Source organism: Dipodomys merriami, unplaced genomic scaffold (genome assembly GCF_024711535.1).
Source record: "Dipodomys merriami isolate MVZ:Mamm:240054 unplaced genomic scaffold, mDipMer1.0.p SCAF_60, whole genome shotgun sequence".
Taxonomy (NCBI): Eukaryota; Metazoa; Chordata; class Mammalia; order Rodentia; family Heteromyidae; genus Dipodomys; species Dipodomys merriami.
In genome coordinates, this window is record NW_027206180.1 from 4,218,405 (window position 1) to 4,238,969 (window position 20,565).

At 59.9% G+C, this 20,565-nt stretch overlaps 2 protein-coding genes across 5 annotated transcripts; one reads left to right on the forward strand and one right to left on the reverse strand.

The window, feature by feature from the left end:
* Positions 1–651: 651 nt before the first annotated feature.
* Positions 652–4,424, reverse strand: LOC138814549 (LITAF domain-containing protein-like). Its single transcript, XM_070003508.1, has 4 exons — positions 4,097–4,424; positions 2,835–2,924; positions 1,126–1,270; positions 652–788 (listed from the first exon to the last, which is right to left on the reverse strand). Exons 1-4 carry the CDS (start codon positions 4,173–4,175, stop codon positions 686–688), a joined length of 417 nt encoding a protein of 138 aa, XP_069859609.1. The 5' UTR covers positions 4,176–4,424; the 3' UTR covers positions 652–685.
* Positions 4,302–19,602, forward strand: Carhsp1 (calcium regulated heat stable protein 1). Of its 4 annotated transcripts, XM_070003506.1 has the most exons (5): positions 14,041–14,058; positions 15,265–15,498; positions 15,608–15,772; positions 16,338–16,460; positions 17,396–19,602. In XM_070003506.1, the coding sequence occupies exons 3-5, from the start codon at positions 15,615–15,617 to the stop codon at positions 17,556–17,558; spliced, it is 444 nt and encodes a 147-aa protein (XP_069859607.1). In that variant the 5' UTR covers positions 14,041–14,058; positions 15,265–15,498; positions 15,608–15,614; the 3' UTR covers positions 17,559–19,602. The 4 variants fall into 4 exon arrangements, with proteins under 4 accessions (XP_069859606.1, XP_069859608.1, XP_069859605.1 ...); XM_070003505.1 differs by lacking the exons at positions 14,041–14,058; positions 15,265–15,498 and adding an exon at positions 4,302–4,541; XM_070003507.1 differs by lacking the exons at positions 14,041–14,058; positions 15,265–15,498 and adding an exon at positions 9,699–9,747.
* The last annotated feature ends 963 nt before the right edge of the window (positions 19,603–20,565 follow it).

The window sequence follows — 20,565 nt, forward strand, 5'->3', positions numbered from 1 at the left end:
CCCAGGAAGCCAGATGCCTGTCATCCTAGCTACTCAGGAAGATGAGATCTGAGGATCGCAGTTCAAAGCCAGACCAGGCATGAGACGCTCATCTCCAATGAACCTCCAGAAAACTGGGAGTGGCGCTGTGGCTCGAGTGGTAGAGCGCTCGCCTTGAGCTGAAGAGCTGAGGGACAGCGCCCAGGCCCAGAGTCCAAGCAAGCCCCACAACCACCAGGAGGTGGTAATGGGAAGGCTGAGGCCCAAGGAAAGATGGATGTGGGGGCTTCCCAGGATACAGGTAGGCGGGAAAGCGGGGAAATACCCGCTGCCCTGTTGGATCTAGCAATGGAGGTACGCTGGGAGAGAGAAGGCGGGAGGTGATGAGGCTGGATGTGGGGTGGAAGGTGAGTGTGGGCCAGGGCCCAGGGAGCAGATGAGACAGGTTTTCTGGAGAGGCCGAGGCCTGGGGTGAGCGGAAGGAGGCGGGAGACTGGGCCGCAGGGAGGCAGGCCTCTGTAGCCAAGCCTCCTGCCTCCTTTCTCCCACAAATGTGCCCGCACGGCGTCCCAGGGCCTTGGAGGCAAGCAGGCAGAGGGCGTGTAGGGGCCGGGACTGGTGTGTCTTCTTCACCCCTGGCGGGCTGGCGGGCAGCACACAGCACACTGAGGGGGCTTCAGTGATATTTATTTCTCTGAGATCACAGTTAATGGCAGCGGAAGATCTCCTTGTCGCACACAGGACATGAGTGGCTCACCTCCACGGGGCTCGACTGGCAACACGGGAGAAAGCAGCAACCCAGGAAACACCTGCAGCCACCCCACCCCAGGCCAATCCAGATGTGAGAAGAGGCCTTTGTCTCTCCAACTGTACCTCGCCCACCTCTGCGGTCCCTACACATAAGTACGGGGCTCCCACCATCTCCCAGGCACCCTGGGCTGAACCTTGTCATCCTGACTGGCAGCACCCGACAGGAGGTACAGCGCCCCCTCCTCCGAGGACAGACCGTGCACGGTGCTGTTTCTCTTCTGCACATGCGCCCTCAGGCATCTGAGGCTGAAGGCCAGCACCCCCACCCACCCACCCAACAGGGCTCCCTCCCCCGGTGCTCAGGGCTTCTGCGGGTCCCGAGGCCCGGCCACTCACGCAAGCACAATGATGCCAGAGCACAGCACCCAAGAGAGCAGTCCTGGGACGGGCGTGGCCACCGTGACCACGTAGTTCCCACAGTAAGGACAGACCACCTGCGTGGGTATGCAGATCATCACCTTCCGCAGGCCACCATACAGACCTGAGGGGAGGGAGGGGGTTTAGACCGGGTCCCCTAAGTCCCCTGCCCTAGCCTGTCCACTCCAGAAGAACGCCTTTCCGCACCCTCCAGTCCATGCTGGCTTCCCACTTCCCACCAGCCCCGGTGCACGAGAGCATGCCAGCCCCCCACACCGTGGCATGTCATCCGCACATAGTTCAAAGGCCAGCTACATGGGTCCCCACGTCCCCCCATTCCATCAGCCTCAGGGACTTCCCCAGTCCAGACCCCAGGCCAAGGTGAAGACAGGATCCAGGCACAGGGACCAGGACACTCACGGAGGGCCCTGCACATCCTAGCCCAGGGCAGACCCTCCCTTGTTTGGCTCCTTCAGCGAGCAAGAGGCTGTCTCCAAGTCCTCCAGTGAAATACCCCATCCAGGCTGGACTGTGGCTCAGCCAGGGTGTCAGATCTGGGGCTGTCCCAGGAAGCCCAACACCAGCAATTTCCGTGCACTTTTGAGTGTTCTGACCCACCCGCTTCAGGCATGGGCCGGGTGAATCCTTTAGAGTTGGGTGTGAGGTGCAGAGAGAGGGGAGCCCTGAGAGTTGGAGGCAACAATGTCCCTATTTGATGGGGAGCTAAGGTGAGCAGCAGGAGGGAGTTCTGAGGCCCTTTCCAGCATGTGCAGAGGGCTGTGTCACGGAGGCTGCCCTCTGGGAGTTTGCCTCCCCCTGGGGCTGAGCTTAGAGTTCCCAGGATCCGTGGGATAGAGGTCTGGTCCTCATGATAGCGCTGTTGGGAGGTGCTGGGGTTTCAGGATGTGGATCTTTGTGGGAGGTGCTTAGGTCATTGGGGGCGTGGCCACAGAGGGACTGGGAGCCAATGGAGTCTCAGTGCTCAGGAGGTGGATCTTTGTGGGAGGTGCTCAGGTCATTGGGGGTGTGGCCATGGAGGAACTGAGAGCCAATGGAGTCTCAGTGCTCAGGAGGTGGATCTTTGTGGGAGGTGCTCAGGTCACTGGGGGAATGGCCATGAACAGAATGTGGGAGCAGAGTCTGCTGCTCCCAAGAAGCCCAAAGCAAGAGGGGCTGCTGGGTCTTAGACTTGAACCCCCAGAATTGGAAGCCAAAATAAACCTTCCTCCTGGTAAGTTAAGTGCCTCAGTAACTTTGTAGTGGCTTGGGCAGCTGACCAATATCCAGTGTGGCCAGGCAGTTCTCAGAGTGCCTGAGAATCCCTTGGCAAGCCTGCTGAGAACCCCCAAATCTCAGGTCCCACCAGGGGCTGTGTGTTCCCCTCCGGTGTGGGGCACAGGGCAGTGTGTTTGCAGGAGGGTCACTAGATCAGCATTCCTGAGCACCTAGTGTATGCATCTCACTATCCTCCATTGACTTGGGGAGCAAAGACCGAGGTGATGCTGTAGTAGGGGAACCTACAGCAGCAATGGGGAATCCGGGCCAGCTGTGGGCCTGGGGGGGACGGTGGGGCTCTCCAGAGTGGGTGCTGCCTGCTGAGGCTTGTCCCGAGATCTGGGAAGAAGCTCTGGTAGCCCAAGCAGGAGATGCAAGGCAAGGAGAGACCAGGGCCACAGCTAGACACTTACTTGGGGGACAGAAATAGGGGCCATTGACGCATTTGTGTTTGTCTTCCTTTCTATCTTTTGAGCCTTTTGAGCCTTTTGAAGAGTGAGACCCTAAAGGAGAGAGGAAAGAGAAGCCCTCAGGTCTGAGGGCGGTGGGGGGAGGCCACGGAGACGCCTGGGGGGGGCTGCAGAGGGGAATTCCCACAGGAGACAGCCAGGCCAGAGGGAGGAGCCAAGGGGCGGAGCAGCTGGATTCCCCCCGGCACATCTGAGTCCAGCCATGCCCACCTGTCTTCACCTTCCTCCTTGCCCCAGCATCCTGAACGCTGGGGTGACAGGTGCACCACACCTAGCCCCAGACAAGTGTTATCCCACTCTTCCAGGTGTGCAAACTAGGCTCAGTAACTTACTGAGGTCACCTAGTAAACACGGTGAGAGTCTGGGTATGGTGGCTCACACCTGTATCCCAGCCTTCCAGAAGGAGGAGGAAGTGTGTTAGTGTGGTGAGCCATGCGGGCCACCTGACAGGACCCTGGGCTTCCTCTGCACCTCCTGCTCCTGCCTGTGCCAGGAGAGCAGCTGGTGGCTTCTGGCCTTCTAGGTGCTCTACGCATCCTGCAGGGTGGGGTTAGCACAGAGGATGCCCCCCCATGCCCGCCCTCCCCGGCATGGGCTCTGGGGCAGGAGAACGCCTTAGCCATGTGGGCCCTGCAGCCCAGGTCCACCTCCCAGGGGAAGGAAACCCAGGCCAGATGGGAAGCCCTGGCCCCAGCTGCTGGCTGCCAATTCAAGGCGAGCCCCAGCAGGCTTAGCAGGGCCCAGCCCTGCCCCCGGGACCAGGGGAGAGGAGCAGCGTGGGTTCCTGAGACCAAAGCCTGCACGTGGCTGGGCAGGGCGTGATGACCCCGGCCTGACATGCAGTCACACACAGGACAGGCGCTGGTGACAGGGTGTGGGTGGAGGCCATCGGGGCCAAAACCACTCAAGCCAGAGCCCTCCATGAAATAAAGGAAGGAAGACTGGAGCAGGCCCAGGCCCCAGACCCCCGCCCTGGCTGAGTGAGTTCTGCTTCCCACGTGGGCCTGGGTGGCGTGGATTGGTGCCCAGTGTGGAAATAAAGGACTGCAGGGGGTGTGGAGGGCCCCGCCCCCCATGTTTTCCTTAGGGAAACCCCGGGAGGAGGCAGTGGAGCTGGGAGTCAAATTCAGGCAGGTGGAGCAGCACCCGCTTTTCCTTCCTGCGGGTCCCGGTGTCCATCCCCCTGGCCTGCTCAGCCCCTGCACCTGTGGTGGAGTCTCTCTTGGAGTTGTTAGAGGATTGATTTTGGTCCCTCATCCTTGTCTGGGACATTTTGAAGCCCATTTTTTTGTCTCAGAGAAGGCCCCAGGTGCGGGAGTGTGAGGAGATCTCCCTGCCGCTGGCCAGCCGGGTGCCAGCCATTGTGATGTCTTGTTAGTGTTCTGGGCTGGGCTTTGTTCCGGTTCCTGCAGGAGAATGTGAGGCTGGCCTTGGACTTCACCGGGAGAACCCGTGCCGGGGAGTCTTTCTCCTCTTCCCACACCGCCCCCTGGCGGCCGGGAGCTCTCAGGGAGCTGGGTGAGGAGTTCCACGCAGGCTCAGGGATGAGTGAGGCCAGACCTGGCCGTTGTTGGGGACTGAATTCCAAAGGACTCATCAACCAGGGAAAATCAGGTCTGGAGGCCTTGCTCATCTGATCAAGCTCCAGGGGTAAGCACACAAGCTATGTAAGTTTCAAAGCCCGGAGTTTAAACCTTGGTATTGAGTCTCTGCCTCACTCCTGTAATCCTATTAACTCAGGAGGGTGAGATCTGAGGATCATAATTGGAATTCAGACCAGGCGGATAAATTTGAGAGACCTCTCTGTCTCCAGTTAACCAGCCAAATGCCAGATGTGGGGATGTGGCTGACCTGGAAGAGCACCAGCCTTGAGCAATCAAGCCAACTAAGAGAGCAAGGCTCTTGTTCAAGTCCCAGGGCCAAAGGAGCCGAAGGCAATTCTCCGGGGTGGGGGTAGGGGAGCGGGGATGGACTTTCTTCCTCGACCTTCGACTTCCGCAGGTGCATTTGTCAAACCCTAAGGAATTAATTAACCAGCCAATAACCAACAATAAGAACTGAGTTCAAGGTCAATCTGAATGATCTGTGAGACCCTCCCTCCAAATGTAAGAACTATAATTGGGAGAGAGCGCGGGAAGGGGTGACAGACATTGTCCAAAAAGAAACGTACTCTTTACCTGACTCACGTAACTGTACCCTCTCTGTAGATCACCAATATAGCAACAATAAAATAGAAAAAAGTAAACATACATTTAAAAAAATACTCAGGAATTGGCTGTTGAGCTCAGTGGTAGACCACTTGCCTGACTGGTGCAAGTCCTTGGTTTTCATCCTCCAGTAAAGCAACAGAGAGGTGCAACCACATCTCTGTGCCCTGCAATGCACCGCATGGCACCAACCCCAGGCTTCTATAGTGAGTTGAATTGCTGGAATGATAGGAGGTCGGGTCGCTGTCATTATTGGCATTATTTTCTAACCAATACAGTGTAACAACTATTTACATGACTTAATGAAATGACTTTCAATATAAGGATGTGTGTGGAGGTCAGGACATTTTATGGAAGGGTCTCCAGCATGGGAAGATTTCTGTGTCCTCGGGGAATCCCGGAACTGAGTCCCTTGAGATTCCGAGGGACAACTGTGGAGGGAAATGAGGTACCCTCTGCAGGTGGTAGGTGGCGTGTTGTTCACTTCCCAAAGGTCCCAATTTCTGTGCACATTCGGATCAGTCTGACAACAAAAGTATGTTTAGGGCAGGATAACAGTAATAAGTAAGCAACAACGACAAAGAAAAGCAATTCCAAGAAAACAAAGAGCAAAACCGCCAATGCACTTAACTTTTTAAATTTTTATTTTTGTCGGTCCTAGGGCTCAAACTCAGGGCCTGAGCGCTATCCCTGTGCTAGTGTTCTAGCACCTTAAGGCACGGTTCCATTTCCAGTGTTTAGGGGGTTACCTGGAGATAAAGAGTCTCACAGACTTTCCTGCCTGGTCTGGCTTCAAACTGTGATCCTCGGATCTCATGCTCTTGAGTTGCTGGGATAATAGGTGTGAGTTATCAGCACCTAGCTGCACCTCTTTTGTTTTGATCAGTTGTGGGGCCTGAGTTCAGGGTCTGGACACTGTCCCTGAGCCTCTCTGTGCTCAAGGCTAGCGCTCTACCACTTGAGCCCCAGCACCACTTCTTTAATTGGAAATAAGAGTCTCACAGGGACTTTTCTGTCTGGGCTGTGACTTGGAACTGTGATCCTCAGATCTCAGCCTCCTGAGTAGCTAGGATTACAGGTGTGAGCAACTGGCAGTGGGGCAGCACCAAACTCTTATCCTGACAAGTTCACCCAGAGAAGTCTTGTTTAAAAAGCACTGTGACACAGCGTTGTATTTGTGGGCAAACGCCGAGCCATTGTCTCTTCTCTGAGAGCTTCTCATCCCCAGCCTGGGCTCCTGGGATCTACCCCATCCCAGTCTCTGTGCCAGGCTGACGGGGGTTAAACCTAAAGATCTCATCAGCTTCCCAGAGATGGGCTGAGGGCCCTATTTTACTCTTCTTCCCAGAGTGCATTGGGGCTGCACAATAGATTTGGGGTCCTAGTTCTGGGGACACTGAGACGGGCTCTCTTCTGTGGACTTTGAGGGGCTGCAGCGGGGAGACCACTTGCTTTGGGCAGATGTGGGATGGAATTGGGGTCCGGTTCCAGGACAATTCCAGCTGTTGACACCAGAGGGCAGCATGAGGGTGCTGAGGGCTCCCTTACTCCCAGCACCAACAACCCCACTCCCCAAGGTCCCCACCTCTGCATGCCTCCCCTTCCTCCCTGTCCTGGGCAGGCCTGGCTGGAAGGCAGAAGGCACAGGCCAGGAAGCGAGCCCCAGGTCACAGATCAGACCCCAGCCTCTCTGTGCCAGGACAAAAGGGCATCCATGCAAGATTCTGGCTGGTGAGCCCCTCCTTGAAGGTCTTCTGGTCTCGAGGTTAACCTTTAAACTCTCAAAACAATCAGTCGTCCGGCCTAGGGGATGACTCAGAAAGCAAGCCTCCCTTTTCTCTCCTGAGACATACTCTACCCTCAGTGGCCATGGCTTCTGGGGTGGAGGCCTCACGGTCTATGGCCTGGCACTTGGGAGGTGGTACTTTGGGGGGATGTCACCCAGCACAGGTTCAAATCCAGCTACTGCTTTTGCTCTCTGGGGTTTGAGGCAATGTGAGCCTCCCTTCCTCAGGCACGGATGGGGCGTTTGCCCTCCAGGACCGGGTGCAGATGGAAGGAGAGAAGGTGTGCCCAGCTCCAAAGGTGATGCCAATTACAGCGCATGGCACGGCCTTGCACTTGCTTGCTGTGCTTGTCCTGGGGACCCCACCGAGAAAGCTGGGTATGGGAGACTGAGGCAGGAGGCTTGTAACTTTGAGGGTAATCTGGTCTGCAAATGTGTATGTATGTATGTGTGTGTGTGTGTGAATGTGTATATGCGTGTGTGTATATGTATGTGATAACTCAGATCACTATGGGCTGGATACATTTTTATGAAGTAACCCTCACATACACCCCCCCCCCAAACTGAAGGACAGAAACTTGCCTGTGGTCCACCTGAATGCAATCAAAAGCCCCACTTGTGTGAATTGCGATGATACTTTTTGTTCTTCTGGGTTCTGACTCACACAGCATTCAATTCATCTGTGAAAAGCGACAATGCGGCAGTGTTTGGCTTATCAGTTATGCTCCCTGTGGTACAATGGGAGAACATTTGCCTTCCCTTAGAAAGATACCTTGTAGTAGCTATCAACTTTTTCCCAGCCCTGCATAACTTCTGCTCTTCCTCTGTACGGATTCCTATAGATGCATGAGCCTTTTGTGTCTGCCTGCTCCCCCGCCCCCCTTCATTTTTGCCAGTCTTGAGGCTTGAACTCAAGGCTTGGGCATTGTTCCTGAGCTTCTATTCAAGGCTAGGGCTCTACCACTTGAGCCACAGCTCCACTTTTGGCTTTTTGGTGAGTAATTGGAGATAAGACTCTAGTAAATTTTCCTGCCTGGGCTGGCTTTGAATCATGATCCATAGATCTCAGCCTCCTGAGTAGCTAGGATTACAGGCATGGATCACCAGCACTGGGTCCATATGTGGTTCTTTTCATGAATCAATCTTTTTTCCTGTCTTTGGTGGTATTAGTGACTGAATTCATGATATCATACTTGCTAGGCAGGTACTCTACTACTTGGGTCACATCCCAGTTTTAGCTTTTTTTTTTTTTTGCCGGTTTATTGGCTACAAAAGCCTCATAGACTTTCCTGCCTGGGCTGGCTTTGAGTTTTGATCCTCAGAGCTCAACCTCCTGTGTAGCCAGGATGACAGGTGTGAGCCACCAGCACCCAGCTGGCTGTGTGTAACTCCTATTTTGTTTATCTGTTTGTCACTTGATGGGCGTTTGGGCTGCCTCTACCTTTTTGCTGTTTCTTTTTGCCTTGATGTCTACTTTCAGTTCTCTTGGTCTGGTACCAAGAGTGGACTTGCTGGGTAGCATGGCCCGAGGCTCTGAGGACCTGCCAGAAAGTTCCACAGCTGTTGTACCCCACCGATCTAACCCCACCTGCAGCATCAGGGCCTTTACCTCCTCTGCCAGGGAACAGCGGTGTTTTGCTCTGTACCATGTAGGGTGGCGGGGGTGGATGGGAAGTGTGGTCCACTCTTGGGCCTGCTGTCTGGGAGAGCTACAGGATGCTGCGAATACCAGCCTGACCCTGGGAGCTGGAATTGCATTCCGGGTCTGCTTCTGACCTGCAGTCAGGCCCAGGTTACCCGCTCTGTGCCGGCAACCTCCCCTGCAGAATGGGAGTCAAAAGCCAGAAGAGGGGGCTCAGGCCTCTCATGTCAGCTCTGAGAGGCTGGGGTGGGAGGGTGGAAGGGCCCGAGGCCAGCCTGAGCTGCCCAGAGGTGCCAGTCTCAAAGGGGGAAAACAAGAAAAAAAGGAAAGGAAGGTAACAAACCATCTTCAGAGAGAGGACTCCATCATCGAGTAAAGTGGAAATAAAAATAAGAGCAAGGTGCTGGGGGCTCATGCCTGTAATCCTCCCTACTCAAGAGGCTGAGATCTGAGGATCGAAGTTCGAAGCCAACCCCGGGCAGGATAGTCAATGAGACTCTTGTCTCCAGTTAACCACCACTGGAAGGCGCAAATGGTCAGGCGCCAGCAGCCAAGCGCCCAGGCCTTGGGCTCCAGCCCCAGGACCAACACCCCCCTCCCCAACCAAACCAAATCCTCTCCCTTGATCTCCTGCCTTTGCCTGTTTGTTCCCCCATATATCGGCCCCCCCCCGTCTCTCTCTCTCTCTCGCTCTGGTCGTTCCTTTATCTCGTTCCTTCTGCCAAGACTCAGGCGCGCTGCTTATCTGGAGAGTCAAGGGGCAGGTGGGGTCCAGGCCCGACCTGCTGGTGGAGGGAGGGACTCACAGGTGCAGCAACCCGGTTCTCCACGCTCCGACAGAGCTGGGGCTCGCCGCGAGCGTCCCTAACCCCCATCTGCGCTTCTCCGCCCTGCACCTGCTGCTCTACTCCCCGAATCTCCGCCCCGCACCCGCTTTCCCGGCCGCTAGGCGCCAACACAAAAGGTTCCCCCTAACCCAGGCTCCGCGCGCCTCGTCGGCCCCGCCCCTGGCCCCGTCCCGGGGCCTCATTGGTCCAGAGCGCATGCAGGCGTGGCCTCAAGAGCACCGCCCTCCCATCCGACTCCGCCCCTGGCTCCGACAAGTGTCCTCATTGGTCTGGAGCGCTGGGGGCGTGGCCGAGCGCCCCCCGCCCTCCAGGCGGTCACGCCCCCTCCCCAGCGCGGCGCCCGCAGTCGCAGCGGAGTCGCTGGTGGAGCCGGGTGAGTCGCAGGGTGGGCCGCTTCTTCCCCGACCTTTGGGGGGGCTGTGGTGGGGAGCCCGGGCCCCGGGTGCCCTGGTCTCTCTACCTCCTCGTGGGGATTGTTAGGGCTCCCCGGCTGCAGGCGCCTCGGGACCCCCTGGAAAACACCGGCGGGCGCGGGGCCTGCGCGGGACATCCCGCCCCGGGAAGCGGCGGGTGGCCGCGGCTGGAGGGACTGGAGGCTGCCGTCGGGGCGGCGCTTCCCGCCGTCCACCCGAGCGGGTGCGGGCCGCGCCCCGCCCTCCCCTCCGCCGTCGCCCGCGGCTGGGGGCGTGAATGGGGTGACGGGGGCGCCGTGCGGGGGGGGGACGGAGCTCACCCCGGCTTGGCCAGGCCGGGGCGGCGGCCGGGCGCCCAGCGAGTGGCCCGCCCGGGGGAGGCGGCGCCGCGGCGCGCTCCCGCCCCATGCCGGGGGGGGGGCTCCCGGGGCCGAACCCACGCGCCGCCCGCACCGGGGCCCCCGCCCGCGCGCAGCCCCCGCCCGCCCGCGGCCCCCGCGCGCAGCCCCCGCGCGCCCACCCGCAGCCCCCGCGCGCCCACCCGCAGCCCCCGCGCGCAGCCCCCGCCCGCCCGCGGCCCCCGTTCGCCCGCAGCCCCCGCCCGCAGCCCCCGCGCGCCCACCCGCAGCCCCCGCCCGCCCGCGCTGGCGACCCGGGTTTGCAAAGGCCGGAAACGCGCCGTCCGTGTGTGGGGTTCGGAAAGGAAGCGTCGGGGCTCGCGGGGTGGTGGTGTGTGTTGGGGGGGTGGATGTGGGCGTGTGCGGGGTGGGGGGAGCGGTCCGGAGCCCGCCCGGGGCGCGGCCTGCGTGCGGGGCGGGGGGCGCGGGGGTCTCGGCGACGCACAGGCAACTTTCCCGGCAGGAAGGGGTGTGTGCGCGCGCGCGCGTGTGTTTGTGTGTGCGCGCGTGCGTGTGAGTGTGCGCGCGTGCGTGTGAGTGTGCGCGTGTGTGTGTGCGCGCGCGCGTGCGCAGTGCCGGGGGCCGGGCCAGTCCCGCTGTTCGCTGCTTCTCAGCCCGGCGGCCTCGGTCGGGATCCGCTCGCCGATCCGCGGAAGCCCGGCCTGTGTGCCCGGGGGCAGTCCGCCCGCGCGCGCGCCCTACTATTGTCCCCTTTGTACGCTCCGTGTCAAACTTTTCAGCCGGGCTCCTGCGGCTTCTGGCCGTCTCCTCCCCCTGCCCCTCCCCTCCCCTCCCTCGGGCTTCGCTCTTCCCGGCCCTCGCCGCCGCCCCCCCCCGCCCCGCCCCGCCCGCCCGCCCGTTGAGCGAAGTGTCCGGGTGGAAGGTGGGTCCCCGCTCCGGGCCGCGCCCCTGCTTTGGCCCGGGCCTCGCTGAGCTCCGGGATCCGAGCCGCGGGGCCGGGGGCGGTCTCGGTGTGCCCGGGGGGTCAGATCGCCCGGCTGGGCCGGGTGGGAGGGTTTGGGGAGGAATCCCCCCCCCCCAGGGGACCTGCGGTTCTTTGTCCCTCTGAGTGACCGCGGATCTCCGCGCCGACTGTGCGCGCCCGAGTGGAGGGGGGAGGCTGGCATCGCCCTCCCCTCCCCACCCTCGCCCCCTCCCGCCCTGCTCACCCCGGAACAATGGAGCCCAGTGTGGCCGCGTCCGCCCTGTGCACCCCGCACCCGGCCTCAGCCTGAGGCTCCTTCCGGGCCTTGGGCGCCCCTGGGGTCCCCTCTGTCCAGCCCCGCTGACCCCCCCCCCCCGCACTGGCTCCCGGGCCCGTCCTAACCGGCTGGAGGAGGCCATGGGGCGGGCTGGGGACTCTCACCCCGTTTCCAGATGAGACTCGGGGACACTGGGAAACTTGGCGACGCTGCTACGTCCCACCCTGACCCCCCAGGCCAGCGCCCGCTGCCGGACCCAGGGACCTGGCACGGGGGGGGGGGTAGGGGGTAGGGCAGGGGGGAAAGGAGAGCCAGCAAGCAGTGGGTTGACCTTGTCCCAGACAGCTGAGGTGTGCGTCAGGGGAGAGGGGTGCCCAGCAGGTCCGAGGCCCTGGTTCCATTCCTGGTACTCAGCCTTTCTTTCCCCCAGGATCCCAGGCCCCGCCCAGCAGGGGTCCCACACAGCCTCAGGCCCCCCTCTGTCAAGTGAGTAAAACACCGAGTTCTGTCTGCCGGCCTGGCCTGGAGCCGGGAGGCCCTGCACCCACTGTCCCACTGCCCCCACCCCTCCCAGCTGCCCCTGCCCTGAGAGCGCCCCCCGCGCCCGCTCCACCTGCCTGGGCTGGGGGCGTCCAGCTGTGGCCTTCCCCAGCCACAAACCCAGGAGAGACAGGACACCCCGATTCTGTAGAAGGAGCTTAAGACAGGTGATGGCTTCGCTTAGGAATAAAAGATCCAACAACTTGGAATGGAGCCCTCGCCCCCCTCCCCGCCCCCTGCACCCCGTCCCCATCTTGCCTTCGAGGAAAGGGGCCAGGGCCCCAAAGGGTGCTCACCCCACGAGGGGGTTGGAAAGGCCAGAGACTGGTTTGCTCTGCGGAGTCCCCAGAACCTTCCAGCCGCAGCTGGGTGGGGGGGGGGGTATGGAAAATTCCAGCCCCTTCTCTGACATCCCCCTCCCCTGGGGACAGTGGGAGGGCGTGGCTTCCTCAGTCCCTCCCTCCCCAGGCTCGGGCTTGGCACCTGTCAGAACGGAGGGGCGCCCTCCGGCCAGCCTGTGGGTGCGTGCGTCCTGTGTGCACACCAGCCCCGTAGACACACCTGTGCAGGCATGCCTCACACACGTGTGCATCCAGCCCTGAACTCACGACCCGCCAGGGCTGTGACACTCAGAACTGGTTGCACTCTGGGGGTCCAGGCTCGGCCCAGCCCTAGAGCCTCCCGCAGGCCTGAGCTGGGGCCCCACAGGCAGGGCGGGGTGGCTGAGCCCCCTCCCTCCCCCACCAGCCCTGAGTGTGTGGCCCCAGCCGCCTCCTGGCCCGTGGAGCTGGGTTGTTTTCACAGCCAGACTCTGACCCGCTGAGCCTGCAGACACATGGCCATTCATGCCTCCTGCCCCGCCCTCCTCGGGGCTGCTGCCCGGCCGGCTGGCCAGCTGCGTCCACCACTGCCAGGCAGGCTGGCTCTCCCAGGAACCCCCCCCCCCAACCCCAGTCCTTGACTGCCTGTTTCTTCTGTATTCTCAGCCAGACCCCATGCAGCCAAGGTTGTGGCGGGGGGATGTATGTGTGACATGAGTAGACTCTCGCCTCACCCCCTGAGGGGCGGGGTGGGGGCACCGGAGGGCAGTGGGGGGTGCGTGGGCAGCTCTGTGTAGGGCCCTGAGAGCAACGGAGCGCATGATGCAACAGGGCTCACTTCCTGCTTCTCACATCACCCTGTGCGCCGCGTGGTCATGTGACCCTGACCCCAGGGCCATTGCACAGGCCCGGGACAGCCTCCCTCCGCATTCCGAATGACTCAGTGTTCCCAGCCGCACTCAACACCTTCATTCAGGCTGCACACCCTCGCGCCTGCCCGCTTGCTTGTCACACACCTGTGCTAGCTTTGTGTGTGTGTTTTGGGTGGTGGCACTAGGGCTTGAACCCTGGGCCACGATTGTGCTGTAAGGCAGGTGCTATGGCACGGGAGCCATTGTCTCCCATCCCTTTATTCCTTGTGTTCTGGATAAGGCCTGGGACTGAGGTCCCTCCTCCCTTGGCGCGTCCGGCCCGGCTGGCATGGCCGGGATGACGGGCGTGCGCTCCCACACCCACCTCTCAGCAGGCTCTGCACGCGTTCACAGTTTGCTCTCTGGTGCCAGGCTCAGCCCTGCATCTCCAGGGCCACACGGACCTGATTCTGGTACCGGCACATACTGACGGGTTGAGTGACTTCATGGTGACTATTAAATGGACAGTCAGAGCTGACAGCCCAGGGTTTGGCATGTATTATTGTGGTTCAGCTTCATGGTGATTGAGTAGAGTCGGGAGTACTGTAATCCCTACTGACTAGAAGCAGACTTGGAAGCCCAGAGAAGTTAGGCAACTTACTGAAGATCACACAGCTGGTTGGAAAGGAAAACAAAAACAAACCAAGAGGCTCCAGTTAGGAGGAGGCCACTGTGGTCTCTGCTGCCATCCTGGAAGGACCTGGGTTCTTTTCCTCTCCTTCTCTGGGATAGCTTCCTTCCAAGAACTCTGGGATCTGGAACATTCTAGCACTCTATGACCTGTTCATGCTGGGGGGGCCTAGACCGCCAGCCCAGCAGCTGGGGCCTCTCCGAGGTGGGGGCCTCCCTGGACTCGCGGTCCTGCCTGGCTGCAACAGCAGCTAAGAAGAGGGTCAGGAGGTAGCTATGTGACTTCCTGCAGGAGGCCACGGCCGCCCTTCCCCGAGGGAGGGGGCTGCCGGGTAGGGGGACCGAGTGGAGGAGATATGGAGCAGAGGGGCGCCCTTTCCCCCACTGCCCGAGGCCCTGGGCCATACAGCAGGAAGGCTTGCGGGGTCATCTAGTGAAAACTCGGACCCCGGGGCCTCGGAGTTAGTGACTTAGCAAAAAGGGCGAATGGGCGTTCAGGCCTGTGGAGGGCGGCGGGGCTGGGGGTGGATTTTGCAAAAAGTATCCAGGAATAGACTTTTTCTTTTTCCCACTGACTTTGGGATGTGTCAGAGACAGCTCGGAGCTGGGCCTGGTGGTATACGCCTGTAATCCTAGCGGCTTGAGCGGCAGAGATCAGGAGGATCTCAGTTCAGGCTCGGCCCCTGGTCAAAAACCAAAACCCAAACCAAACAATGTGATACCCTATCTTGGAAAATAAAGCAACAATAAAAAAGCAAAAGAAGAGGCTGGAGGCTTGGCCCAAGTGGTAAATCATCATGCTTAGTTCATGTGAGGCCCTGAGTTCAAGCCCTGTATGCCTTCCCCACCCCCTCCCCAAAGAGAGCTCCGATTTACGTCTGCATGTAGCATTGCCCCTGCCCCTCTGTGCTGGGACAGTCAGGCTTCTCCCCTGGCCGTTATCCCTCATCAGAGGCTAAGCAACTCTCACTTGGCTGGCCCCTTCTCAGACGGGGAAACTGAGTCAGGGACGGGGAAAGGCTTAGCCCGGGGCTGGATACCCGGGCTGCGTTGCTTCCCTGTTTAACCTCACGCGAAGGGGTATCTCTTGGCTGCGGTGGACAGATCCCCAGTGTGTCCCAGGTCACCAAGGGATAGGGTGTGGGGGCTGGCCGGCTGGGCCACTCCTGGAAGGCCCTCTTAAGAGTATATGGGTTCTGGAAGTTTCTAGAAGCGCTCACTGGCTGCGGTGCCCTCTTTCACCCATAGCTTTCCTCATGGTGGCTGGTTCCTGGCCTTGGTGTCTGGCATTCAAGTCTCTGCCTCCCCCGCCCCGTAGCGTGCTCTGTCACCTGTATGTCAGAGCGTGGGCTATAGAGAGGACTCTTGCGGTCTTGCCTTGGGGCCACCTGCTTTTGGGGGAGGGGGCAGGGTATGAACTCAACGGTCTCATGTTTTGCTCTACTTGTTTGTTCTGCTGGTGCTCTACCATTTGAGGCACGCCTCCAGCTTTGCCTTTTGCTGGCTATTTTGGCGATGGAGTGAAGACTTTGCTACCTAGGCTGGCCTTGAACCTCAGTCCTCCAGATCTTCAGCTGCCCCCTGAGTAGCTAGGAGTGCAGGCGTGACCCCTGGTGCTCATCAGCTCATTCACCTTGGCATCTTGTTGCACCACTGTGCTAGAAGGAGGCTGGCGACTGCCGGAGGAGCCCAGAGCCGGTGCCTGAGCTGGTAGGGCGAGGCTCCAAGCCAGGTCCCCCGTTTCCTCCAGCCGGAGCTGAGCCCGGGAGGCGGAGTGCTGGTCAGCGCCGCGTGACGCTGCCCCGCTCCCTCTCTCCAGGTCAGCCATGTCATCTGAGCCTCCCCCGCCGCCACAGCCCCCCACACATCAGGCCCCGGTCGGGCTGCTGGACACTCCTCGGGGCCGGGACCGGTCACCTTCTCCACATCGGGGCAACGTGGTCCCCAGCCCTCTGCCCACCCGCCGGACCAGGACCTTCTCCGCGTGAGTCTGAGAGGGAGGCAGGCCAGGAGGGAGACTGGGAAGGAGGCCAGGAGGGAGGCTCAGAGACCCGCTAGCTCAGCTCCCTGCCCCCACATGGGAAACAGGCCTGGGAAAGCACGCCGGGCTAGGCTTGGCAGAGGCTGACTGCTGCCAGTCTGCCCAGATGGATGACTCCCACGCCTGCCGCGCACAACCCAGCCAGCACCCCCAGGGCTCACCCGCGAGCAGGGCGGGGTGCCACGGGTTTGCCCCAGCAAGAGTAGGCGGCTTGGCTTGGCCCGGCGCCGGTGGCTCACGCCTGTCATCCTAGCTACTCAGGAGGCTGAGATCTGAGGATCAAGGTTCAAAGCCAACCCCGGGCAGGAAAGTCCGTGAGACTCTCATCTCCAATGAACCACCAGAAAACCGGAAGTGGCGCTGTGGCTCCAGTGGTAGAGCGCTCGCCTTGAGCTGAAGAGCTGAGGGACAGCGCCCAGGCCCAGAGTTCAAGCCCCATGAGCGACCAAAAATAGAGTGGGAGTCTGTGCCACAAGCTTGCCCGTTGCCCCTCCCCGCTCTGTGGCAGGACGGTGCGGGCATCCCAGGGCCCTGTCTACAAAGGAGTCTGCAAGTGCTTCTGCAGGTCCAAGGGCCATGGCTTCATCACCCCAGCTGACGGCGGCCCCGACATCTTCCTGCACATCTCTGAGTGAGTCGGCGGTGGCAGGGCTGGGCGGGGACAGTGAATGGTCAAATGGTCCCTCTGCTGCATGTCCATGTGCCGGGCATCACGTGGGCAGACATAGGGTAGCTGGGGCTGATCGGTGATGGGAGCTGGGGTGGGGTCTGGGTAGGCCTCTAAGGCCCAGTCTGTCTCAACTGCCGGGCAAGGCCGTGTATGTGTATGTGTATGTGTGTGTGGGGGGGGGGACCCTGGTGTCCGTGGTAGACAGTATCTGTGTGCTCTGCCTTGGGCTGTGGGTCTATTTCCGGTGTCCCTCCGTGGGAGGCAGTCTGAGGAGGCAGGGATCCCGTTCCTCGGCTCCAGGAAGGAAGTTTGGGGCTGGACCCTCGCTGTCATTACTTCACTGATTTCCTTCCTGAGTGTCTGGAATCCTCAGGGAGCTGGGCTGCGGCGGCCTGTGTGTCCTTGGGCTTGGAAGGAACCAGCAGCTTCTGGATCTCAGCCTCTCCTCAGTAGCTAGGATTTCAGACACCCTGTGGTCTTGAAACTGTTCATTCCCTGCTCTGCCTCCCGAGTAGCTGGGGTTACAGGCGCGCCCTACCACACCTGGCTCTGACAGGGACTTTCTTGGGGAGCTCAGGGGCGGAGATACAGTCCCCTAGGACTCTTGGGAACAGGGGCTAGAGTATCCACCTCACCTCTCATGGGGCCACGGGTTCTACAGGTGCAGTCAAGGTATGAACACCCGCAGGGGGTCCCCGGGCCAAAGAGCCAGCGAGGCAGAGCTGTGGCGCCCCCTGGTGGAAGGGCTGGAATGACTGCTCCTTGGAAACGGCCCTGGTCAGCCAGCTGGGTGCCTATCCCGGCCAGTGGGGGGCTGGCGACTTGGGGTGGATGCTGTGGGGCTTTCCTGGATGGGCTCTGACTGTTCTTTGTAACCTCCCCCCCCCCCCCCGCAGTGTGGAAGGGGAGTACGTCCCGGTGGAAGGCGACGAGGTCACCTATAAGATGTGCTCCATCCCACCCAAGAACGAGAAGCTGCAGGCCGTAGAGGTGGTCATCACTCACCTGGCTCCGGGCACCAAGCATGAGACGTGGTCTGGGCACGTCGTCAGCAACTAGGGGACCCGCACGACCCTTCTCCCGGGTTTGGGGGAGACTTTGGGGGGAGGAGGAGGCAGGGCTACCCCGGCCATGATGACAATTCTATCACGCGATGGGGCTTCCAGTTGGGACGCGGCATTCCTGGAGGAGGAGAGGGGAATGGGGGAGGGTAGGCATGGGGGGTGGAGAGGGGCCTGGCCACCAGCACAGCCTCCCGTCATCGGAACACGCTCTCCCCACCTGAAAAGCATTAAAAGCATTTAAAAAGGAGAGGCGCCCCCTGGTGGCTGAGTGGAAGGGCCACCCCGGCCCCCCTAGCTCTGGGGTGGGTCCCTCCCTGGTAGTATTTTCCTAGCTGTTGGGCTCAGCCCGCCCATCCCCTCCTGTAATTGGAGATTCAAAATCCTCAGGCCTGTGGCCTACTGAGACTTCCCCGGGGAAATTCCTCGTGCCCCCCCCCCACCCCCAGGGCTGTCTTTGGAAGGAGGGGCTTGGCTTTCAGTGCCTTTGTGGTGGTGTCACTGCCATCTGGGACAAGTGTTCCCACAGGAGCGGATTCCCATCCCCCCCATCCTCCCCCATCCCTGGGGCTAATCTCTACTATCTCTGACAAACTTGGTCCCTTTGCTGTCTAGTTTCTGGACACCTGCAGCTGTCCCAGGCCCGCTCATTCAGGTGGGGATGGAGATGGGTGCAGGGCGGCATTCTGGGAAAGGGAGGTCTTTTGTTTAAACACAGAACTTTTCTCTGGCGGGCATGGTGATTCATTTGTGTTAATCCCAGCACTTGGGAGGCTGAGGCTGGAGGACTGGATGTTAAAGGCCAAACTGGGATACACTGATCTTGTCTCAGAATAACAAGGATTTGGGGGTGTGGTTCAGTGGAAGTGTTGCTGAATATTCCAGAAGCCCTGGGTGCCATCCCCAGCACCATAAAAGAAGACCTTGGTCTTCATCCATCCTTCCAGAAAGACTGTGCATTCCGCTTGCAGTCAGCCTTGGAAAGTGAGAAATTGATGGAGAAATGGACGTTTGGTGAGGGTTGCGATGGAGTTCTTTCACACTGGTGTTAAGAAATGCTTATAGATCCTTTTTTAAAAAGTGATCCTGGAGCCTGGCTTCCTCCTCAAGAAGAAAACCCGATCGTGTTCATTTCCTTTGATATTGGGAGCTTGAACCCAGGGTCTTTTGCGCTGGGGTTTTTTATTTTTATTTTTCCATTTTCTTTTTTAAGCAGTCACCCAGAGCTGGCTGTTTGCACTTGGCAGCGGCAGTGTGGGATTCCGTAGTTAGTTCCAGTGTGTGCATGCTTATGGCTTTCTTTGCTGTGTGCTTTGGTTTTCATGGGGATTTAAAAATAGCAATCATTGGGGCAGATGTTGTGCAATCAACAGTCCGTATGTAGTGAGGAATGCTTGACAGCACCGAGAGGTGGGCCTTGAGGCCAGGCTGATGATCTGGCCAGGATGGGCAAAAGCCCAACTGATCTGGGCAGCCACATGGGCTGCGTGGAGGGTCTATGCGTGGATGCCGTTGGTCGTTCTAGACATAATTTGCCAGGGATAGGCTTATTTGAAGCAGGGAGATGAGTGTGTGTGTGTAGCCACAGCCATTCAGTTATAGATTGTTTTGTCACTGGCCATGCACCGTGGGGTGGCCAAGGTCAAAGGTGGTCCCCTTTCCCGCTGGTGTTGGCTTCCTCTCCCCTGTGTTCCCAGGGGCCTGGCCACTGAGTACACGGCACAATTCCCAAGCCCCTGGCTTCTCAACGTCTCTGGATGGCTGTCCTGGCTCAGGCGTGCTGGCTGGCTGGCTGGCGGCCGGCTCTGCCCCCACGGTGACCGCTGGATTCTCTCACTTGGCAGAATCCTTTGTATAAAGGGCTTTCTGTGCGGCCACATCTTTTCAGTTCGGGAACGTTCTGGAACTGCAAGCTGTGAGAGCTGAAAGGGACCTGCTATCCCCTCAGTCTCAGTTTACGAATGGAGAGGGACACAGGGTTCGTGACCGGGCTGCTCCCGCCAGCCACCTTTCTCTATTCAATAAAGTCTGTTTTGCGCACAGCTCTGCGTGTTTGTGCACGTGTAAGCTTCCCTGTGTGCCGAAGGCCGGGGAGTGAGGCTTCTGTGTTCCCCCCAGATGAAGGTGAGCACTAGCATGGTGGGTGGTGTGTAAATGTCCCTGTGTGAGCACACAGCGCATCGGGGCCGAGTTCTCGGGGACACTGAGCTACACATGAGGCTGTCTCCCATGCTGGAGGTTCAGTGGCTCAGGGCTGAGGACAGCCTGGTGTAAGTAGGGACAAGTGACAGCTAGGGAGGAGGGTGGAATAGGGGTGGGGCGCTGCCCTGGGGGGGGCCTTTGCACAGAAGAGTGACCTCTGGTGTGTAGAAGTCTGTGCAGGAAGCTCTTGGGGGCTTGTCAGATGGAGTGAGCACAGGTCCGAGTGGCAGGGGGAAGCCGGGGGTAGGGGGAATGGGGGGGGGAGGTAAGCTAGAGACCAGGAATAACTGGGAAATCAGCCTGGGGTGAGTTCTAGAGGCTGACTTTGGGGTACTGTGCAGGCGTGAGGGGCTAAGGTAAAGGGAGAAGAGGAAGAAACAAGGAATTCAGATGGGGGAGGGGAGGATTTGAACCCTCTCCGATTTCCTTCCCACCCAGCAGGCCCTGACCCTGTGGTCAGCTTCATCCAGGCTCCTCTCCCCAGCCTTCTTCCAACACCCTGGCTGACCTCGGGCCCACAGGCGGCCTCTGCTCCCCATTGCTCAATGGGTCTTGCACGGAAATGACTTGTGCTGCCTCCTGCCAGCACCCGGGGGCTGAGGGAATGAGGGGAGAGTGGCGGGGTCCTGGCACACGAACTGCGTTGCTGAAAGTGGCTTCTTTACGAAATACACAACCCTTCTGACAGGTGGATCAGTGAGGCAGAGCTCAGCGGGGGCGCAGCTGGCCAGCGGCTGCCTCACCTGGTCCACCTCGGAAATCTGCTGCTCTGGGCGCAAACAAGTGTCACGCCCGCGACCTAG

Coding starts and splice junctions, on each gene's coding strand:
- LOC138814549 (XM_070003508.1), bottom strand. CDS start 4,175: ATGGGCTTCAAAATGTCCCAGACAAGGATGAGGGACCAAAATCAATCC. Junction 1,271..2,834: donor CCCCTATTTCTGTCCCCCAA/GTAAGTGTCTAG, acceptor CCCTCCCCTCAG/GTCTGTATGGTGGCCTGCGG. Junction 789..1,125: donor TCTGGCATCATTGTGCTTGC/GTGAGTGGCCGG, acceptor GGGTGGCTGCAG/GTGTTTCCTGGGTTGCTGCT.
- Carhsp1 (XM_070003505.1), top strand. CDS start 15,615: ATGTCATCTGAGCCTCCCCCGCCGCCACAGCCCCCCACACATCAGGCC. Junction 15,773..16,337: donor CGGACCAGGACCTTCTCCGC/GTGAGTCTGAGA, acceptor GCTCTGTGGCAG/GACGGTGCGGGCATCCCAGG. Junction 16,461..17,395: donor ATCTTCCTGCACATCTCTGA/GTGAGTCGGCGG, acceptor CCCCCCCCGCAG/TGTGGAAGGGGAGTACGTCC.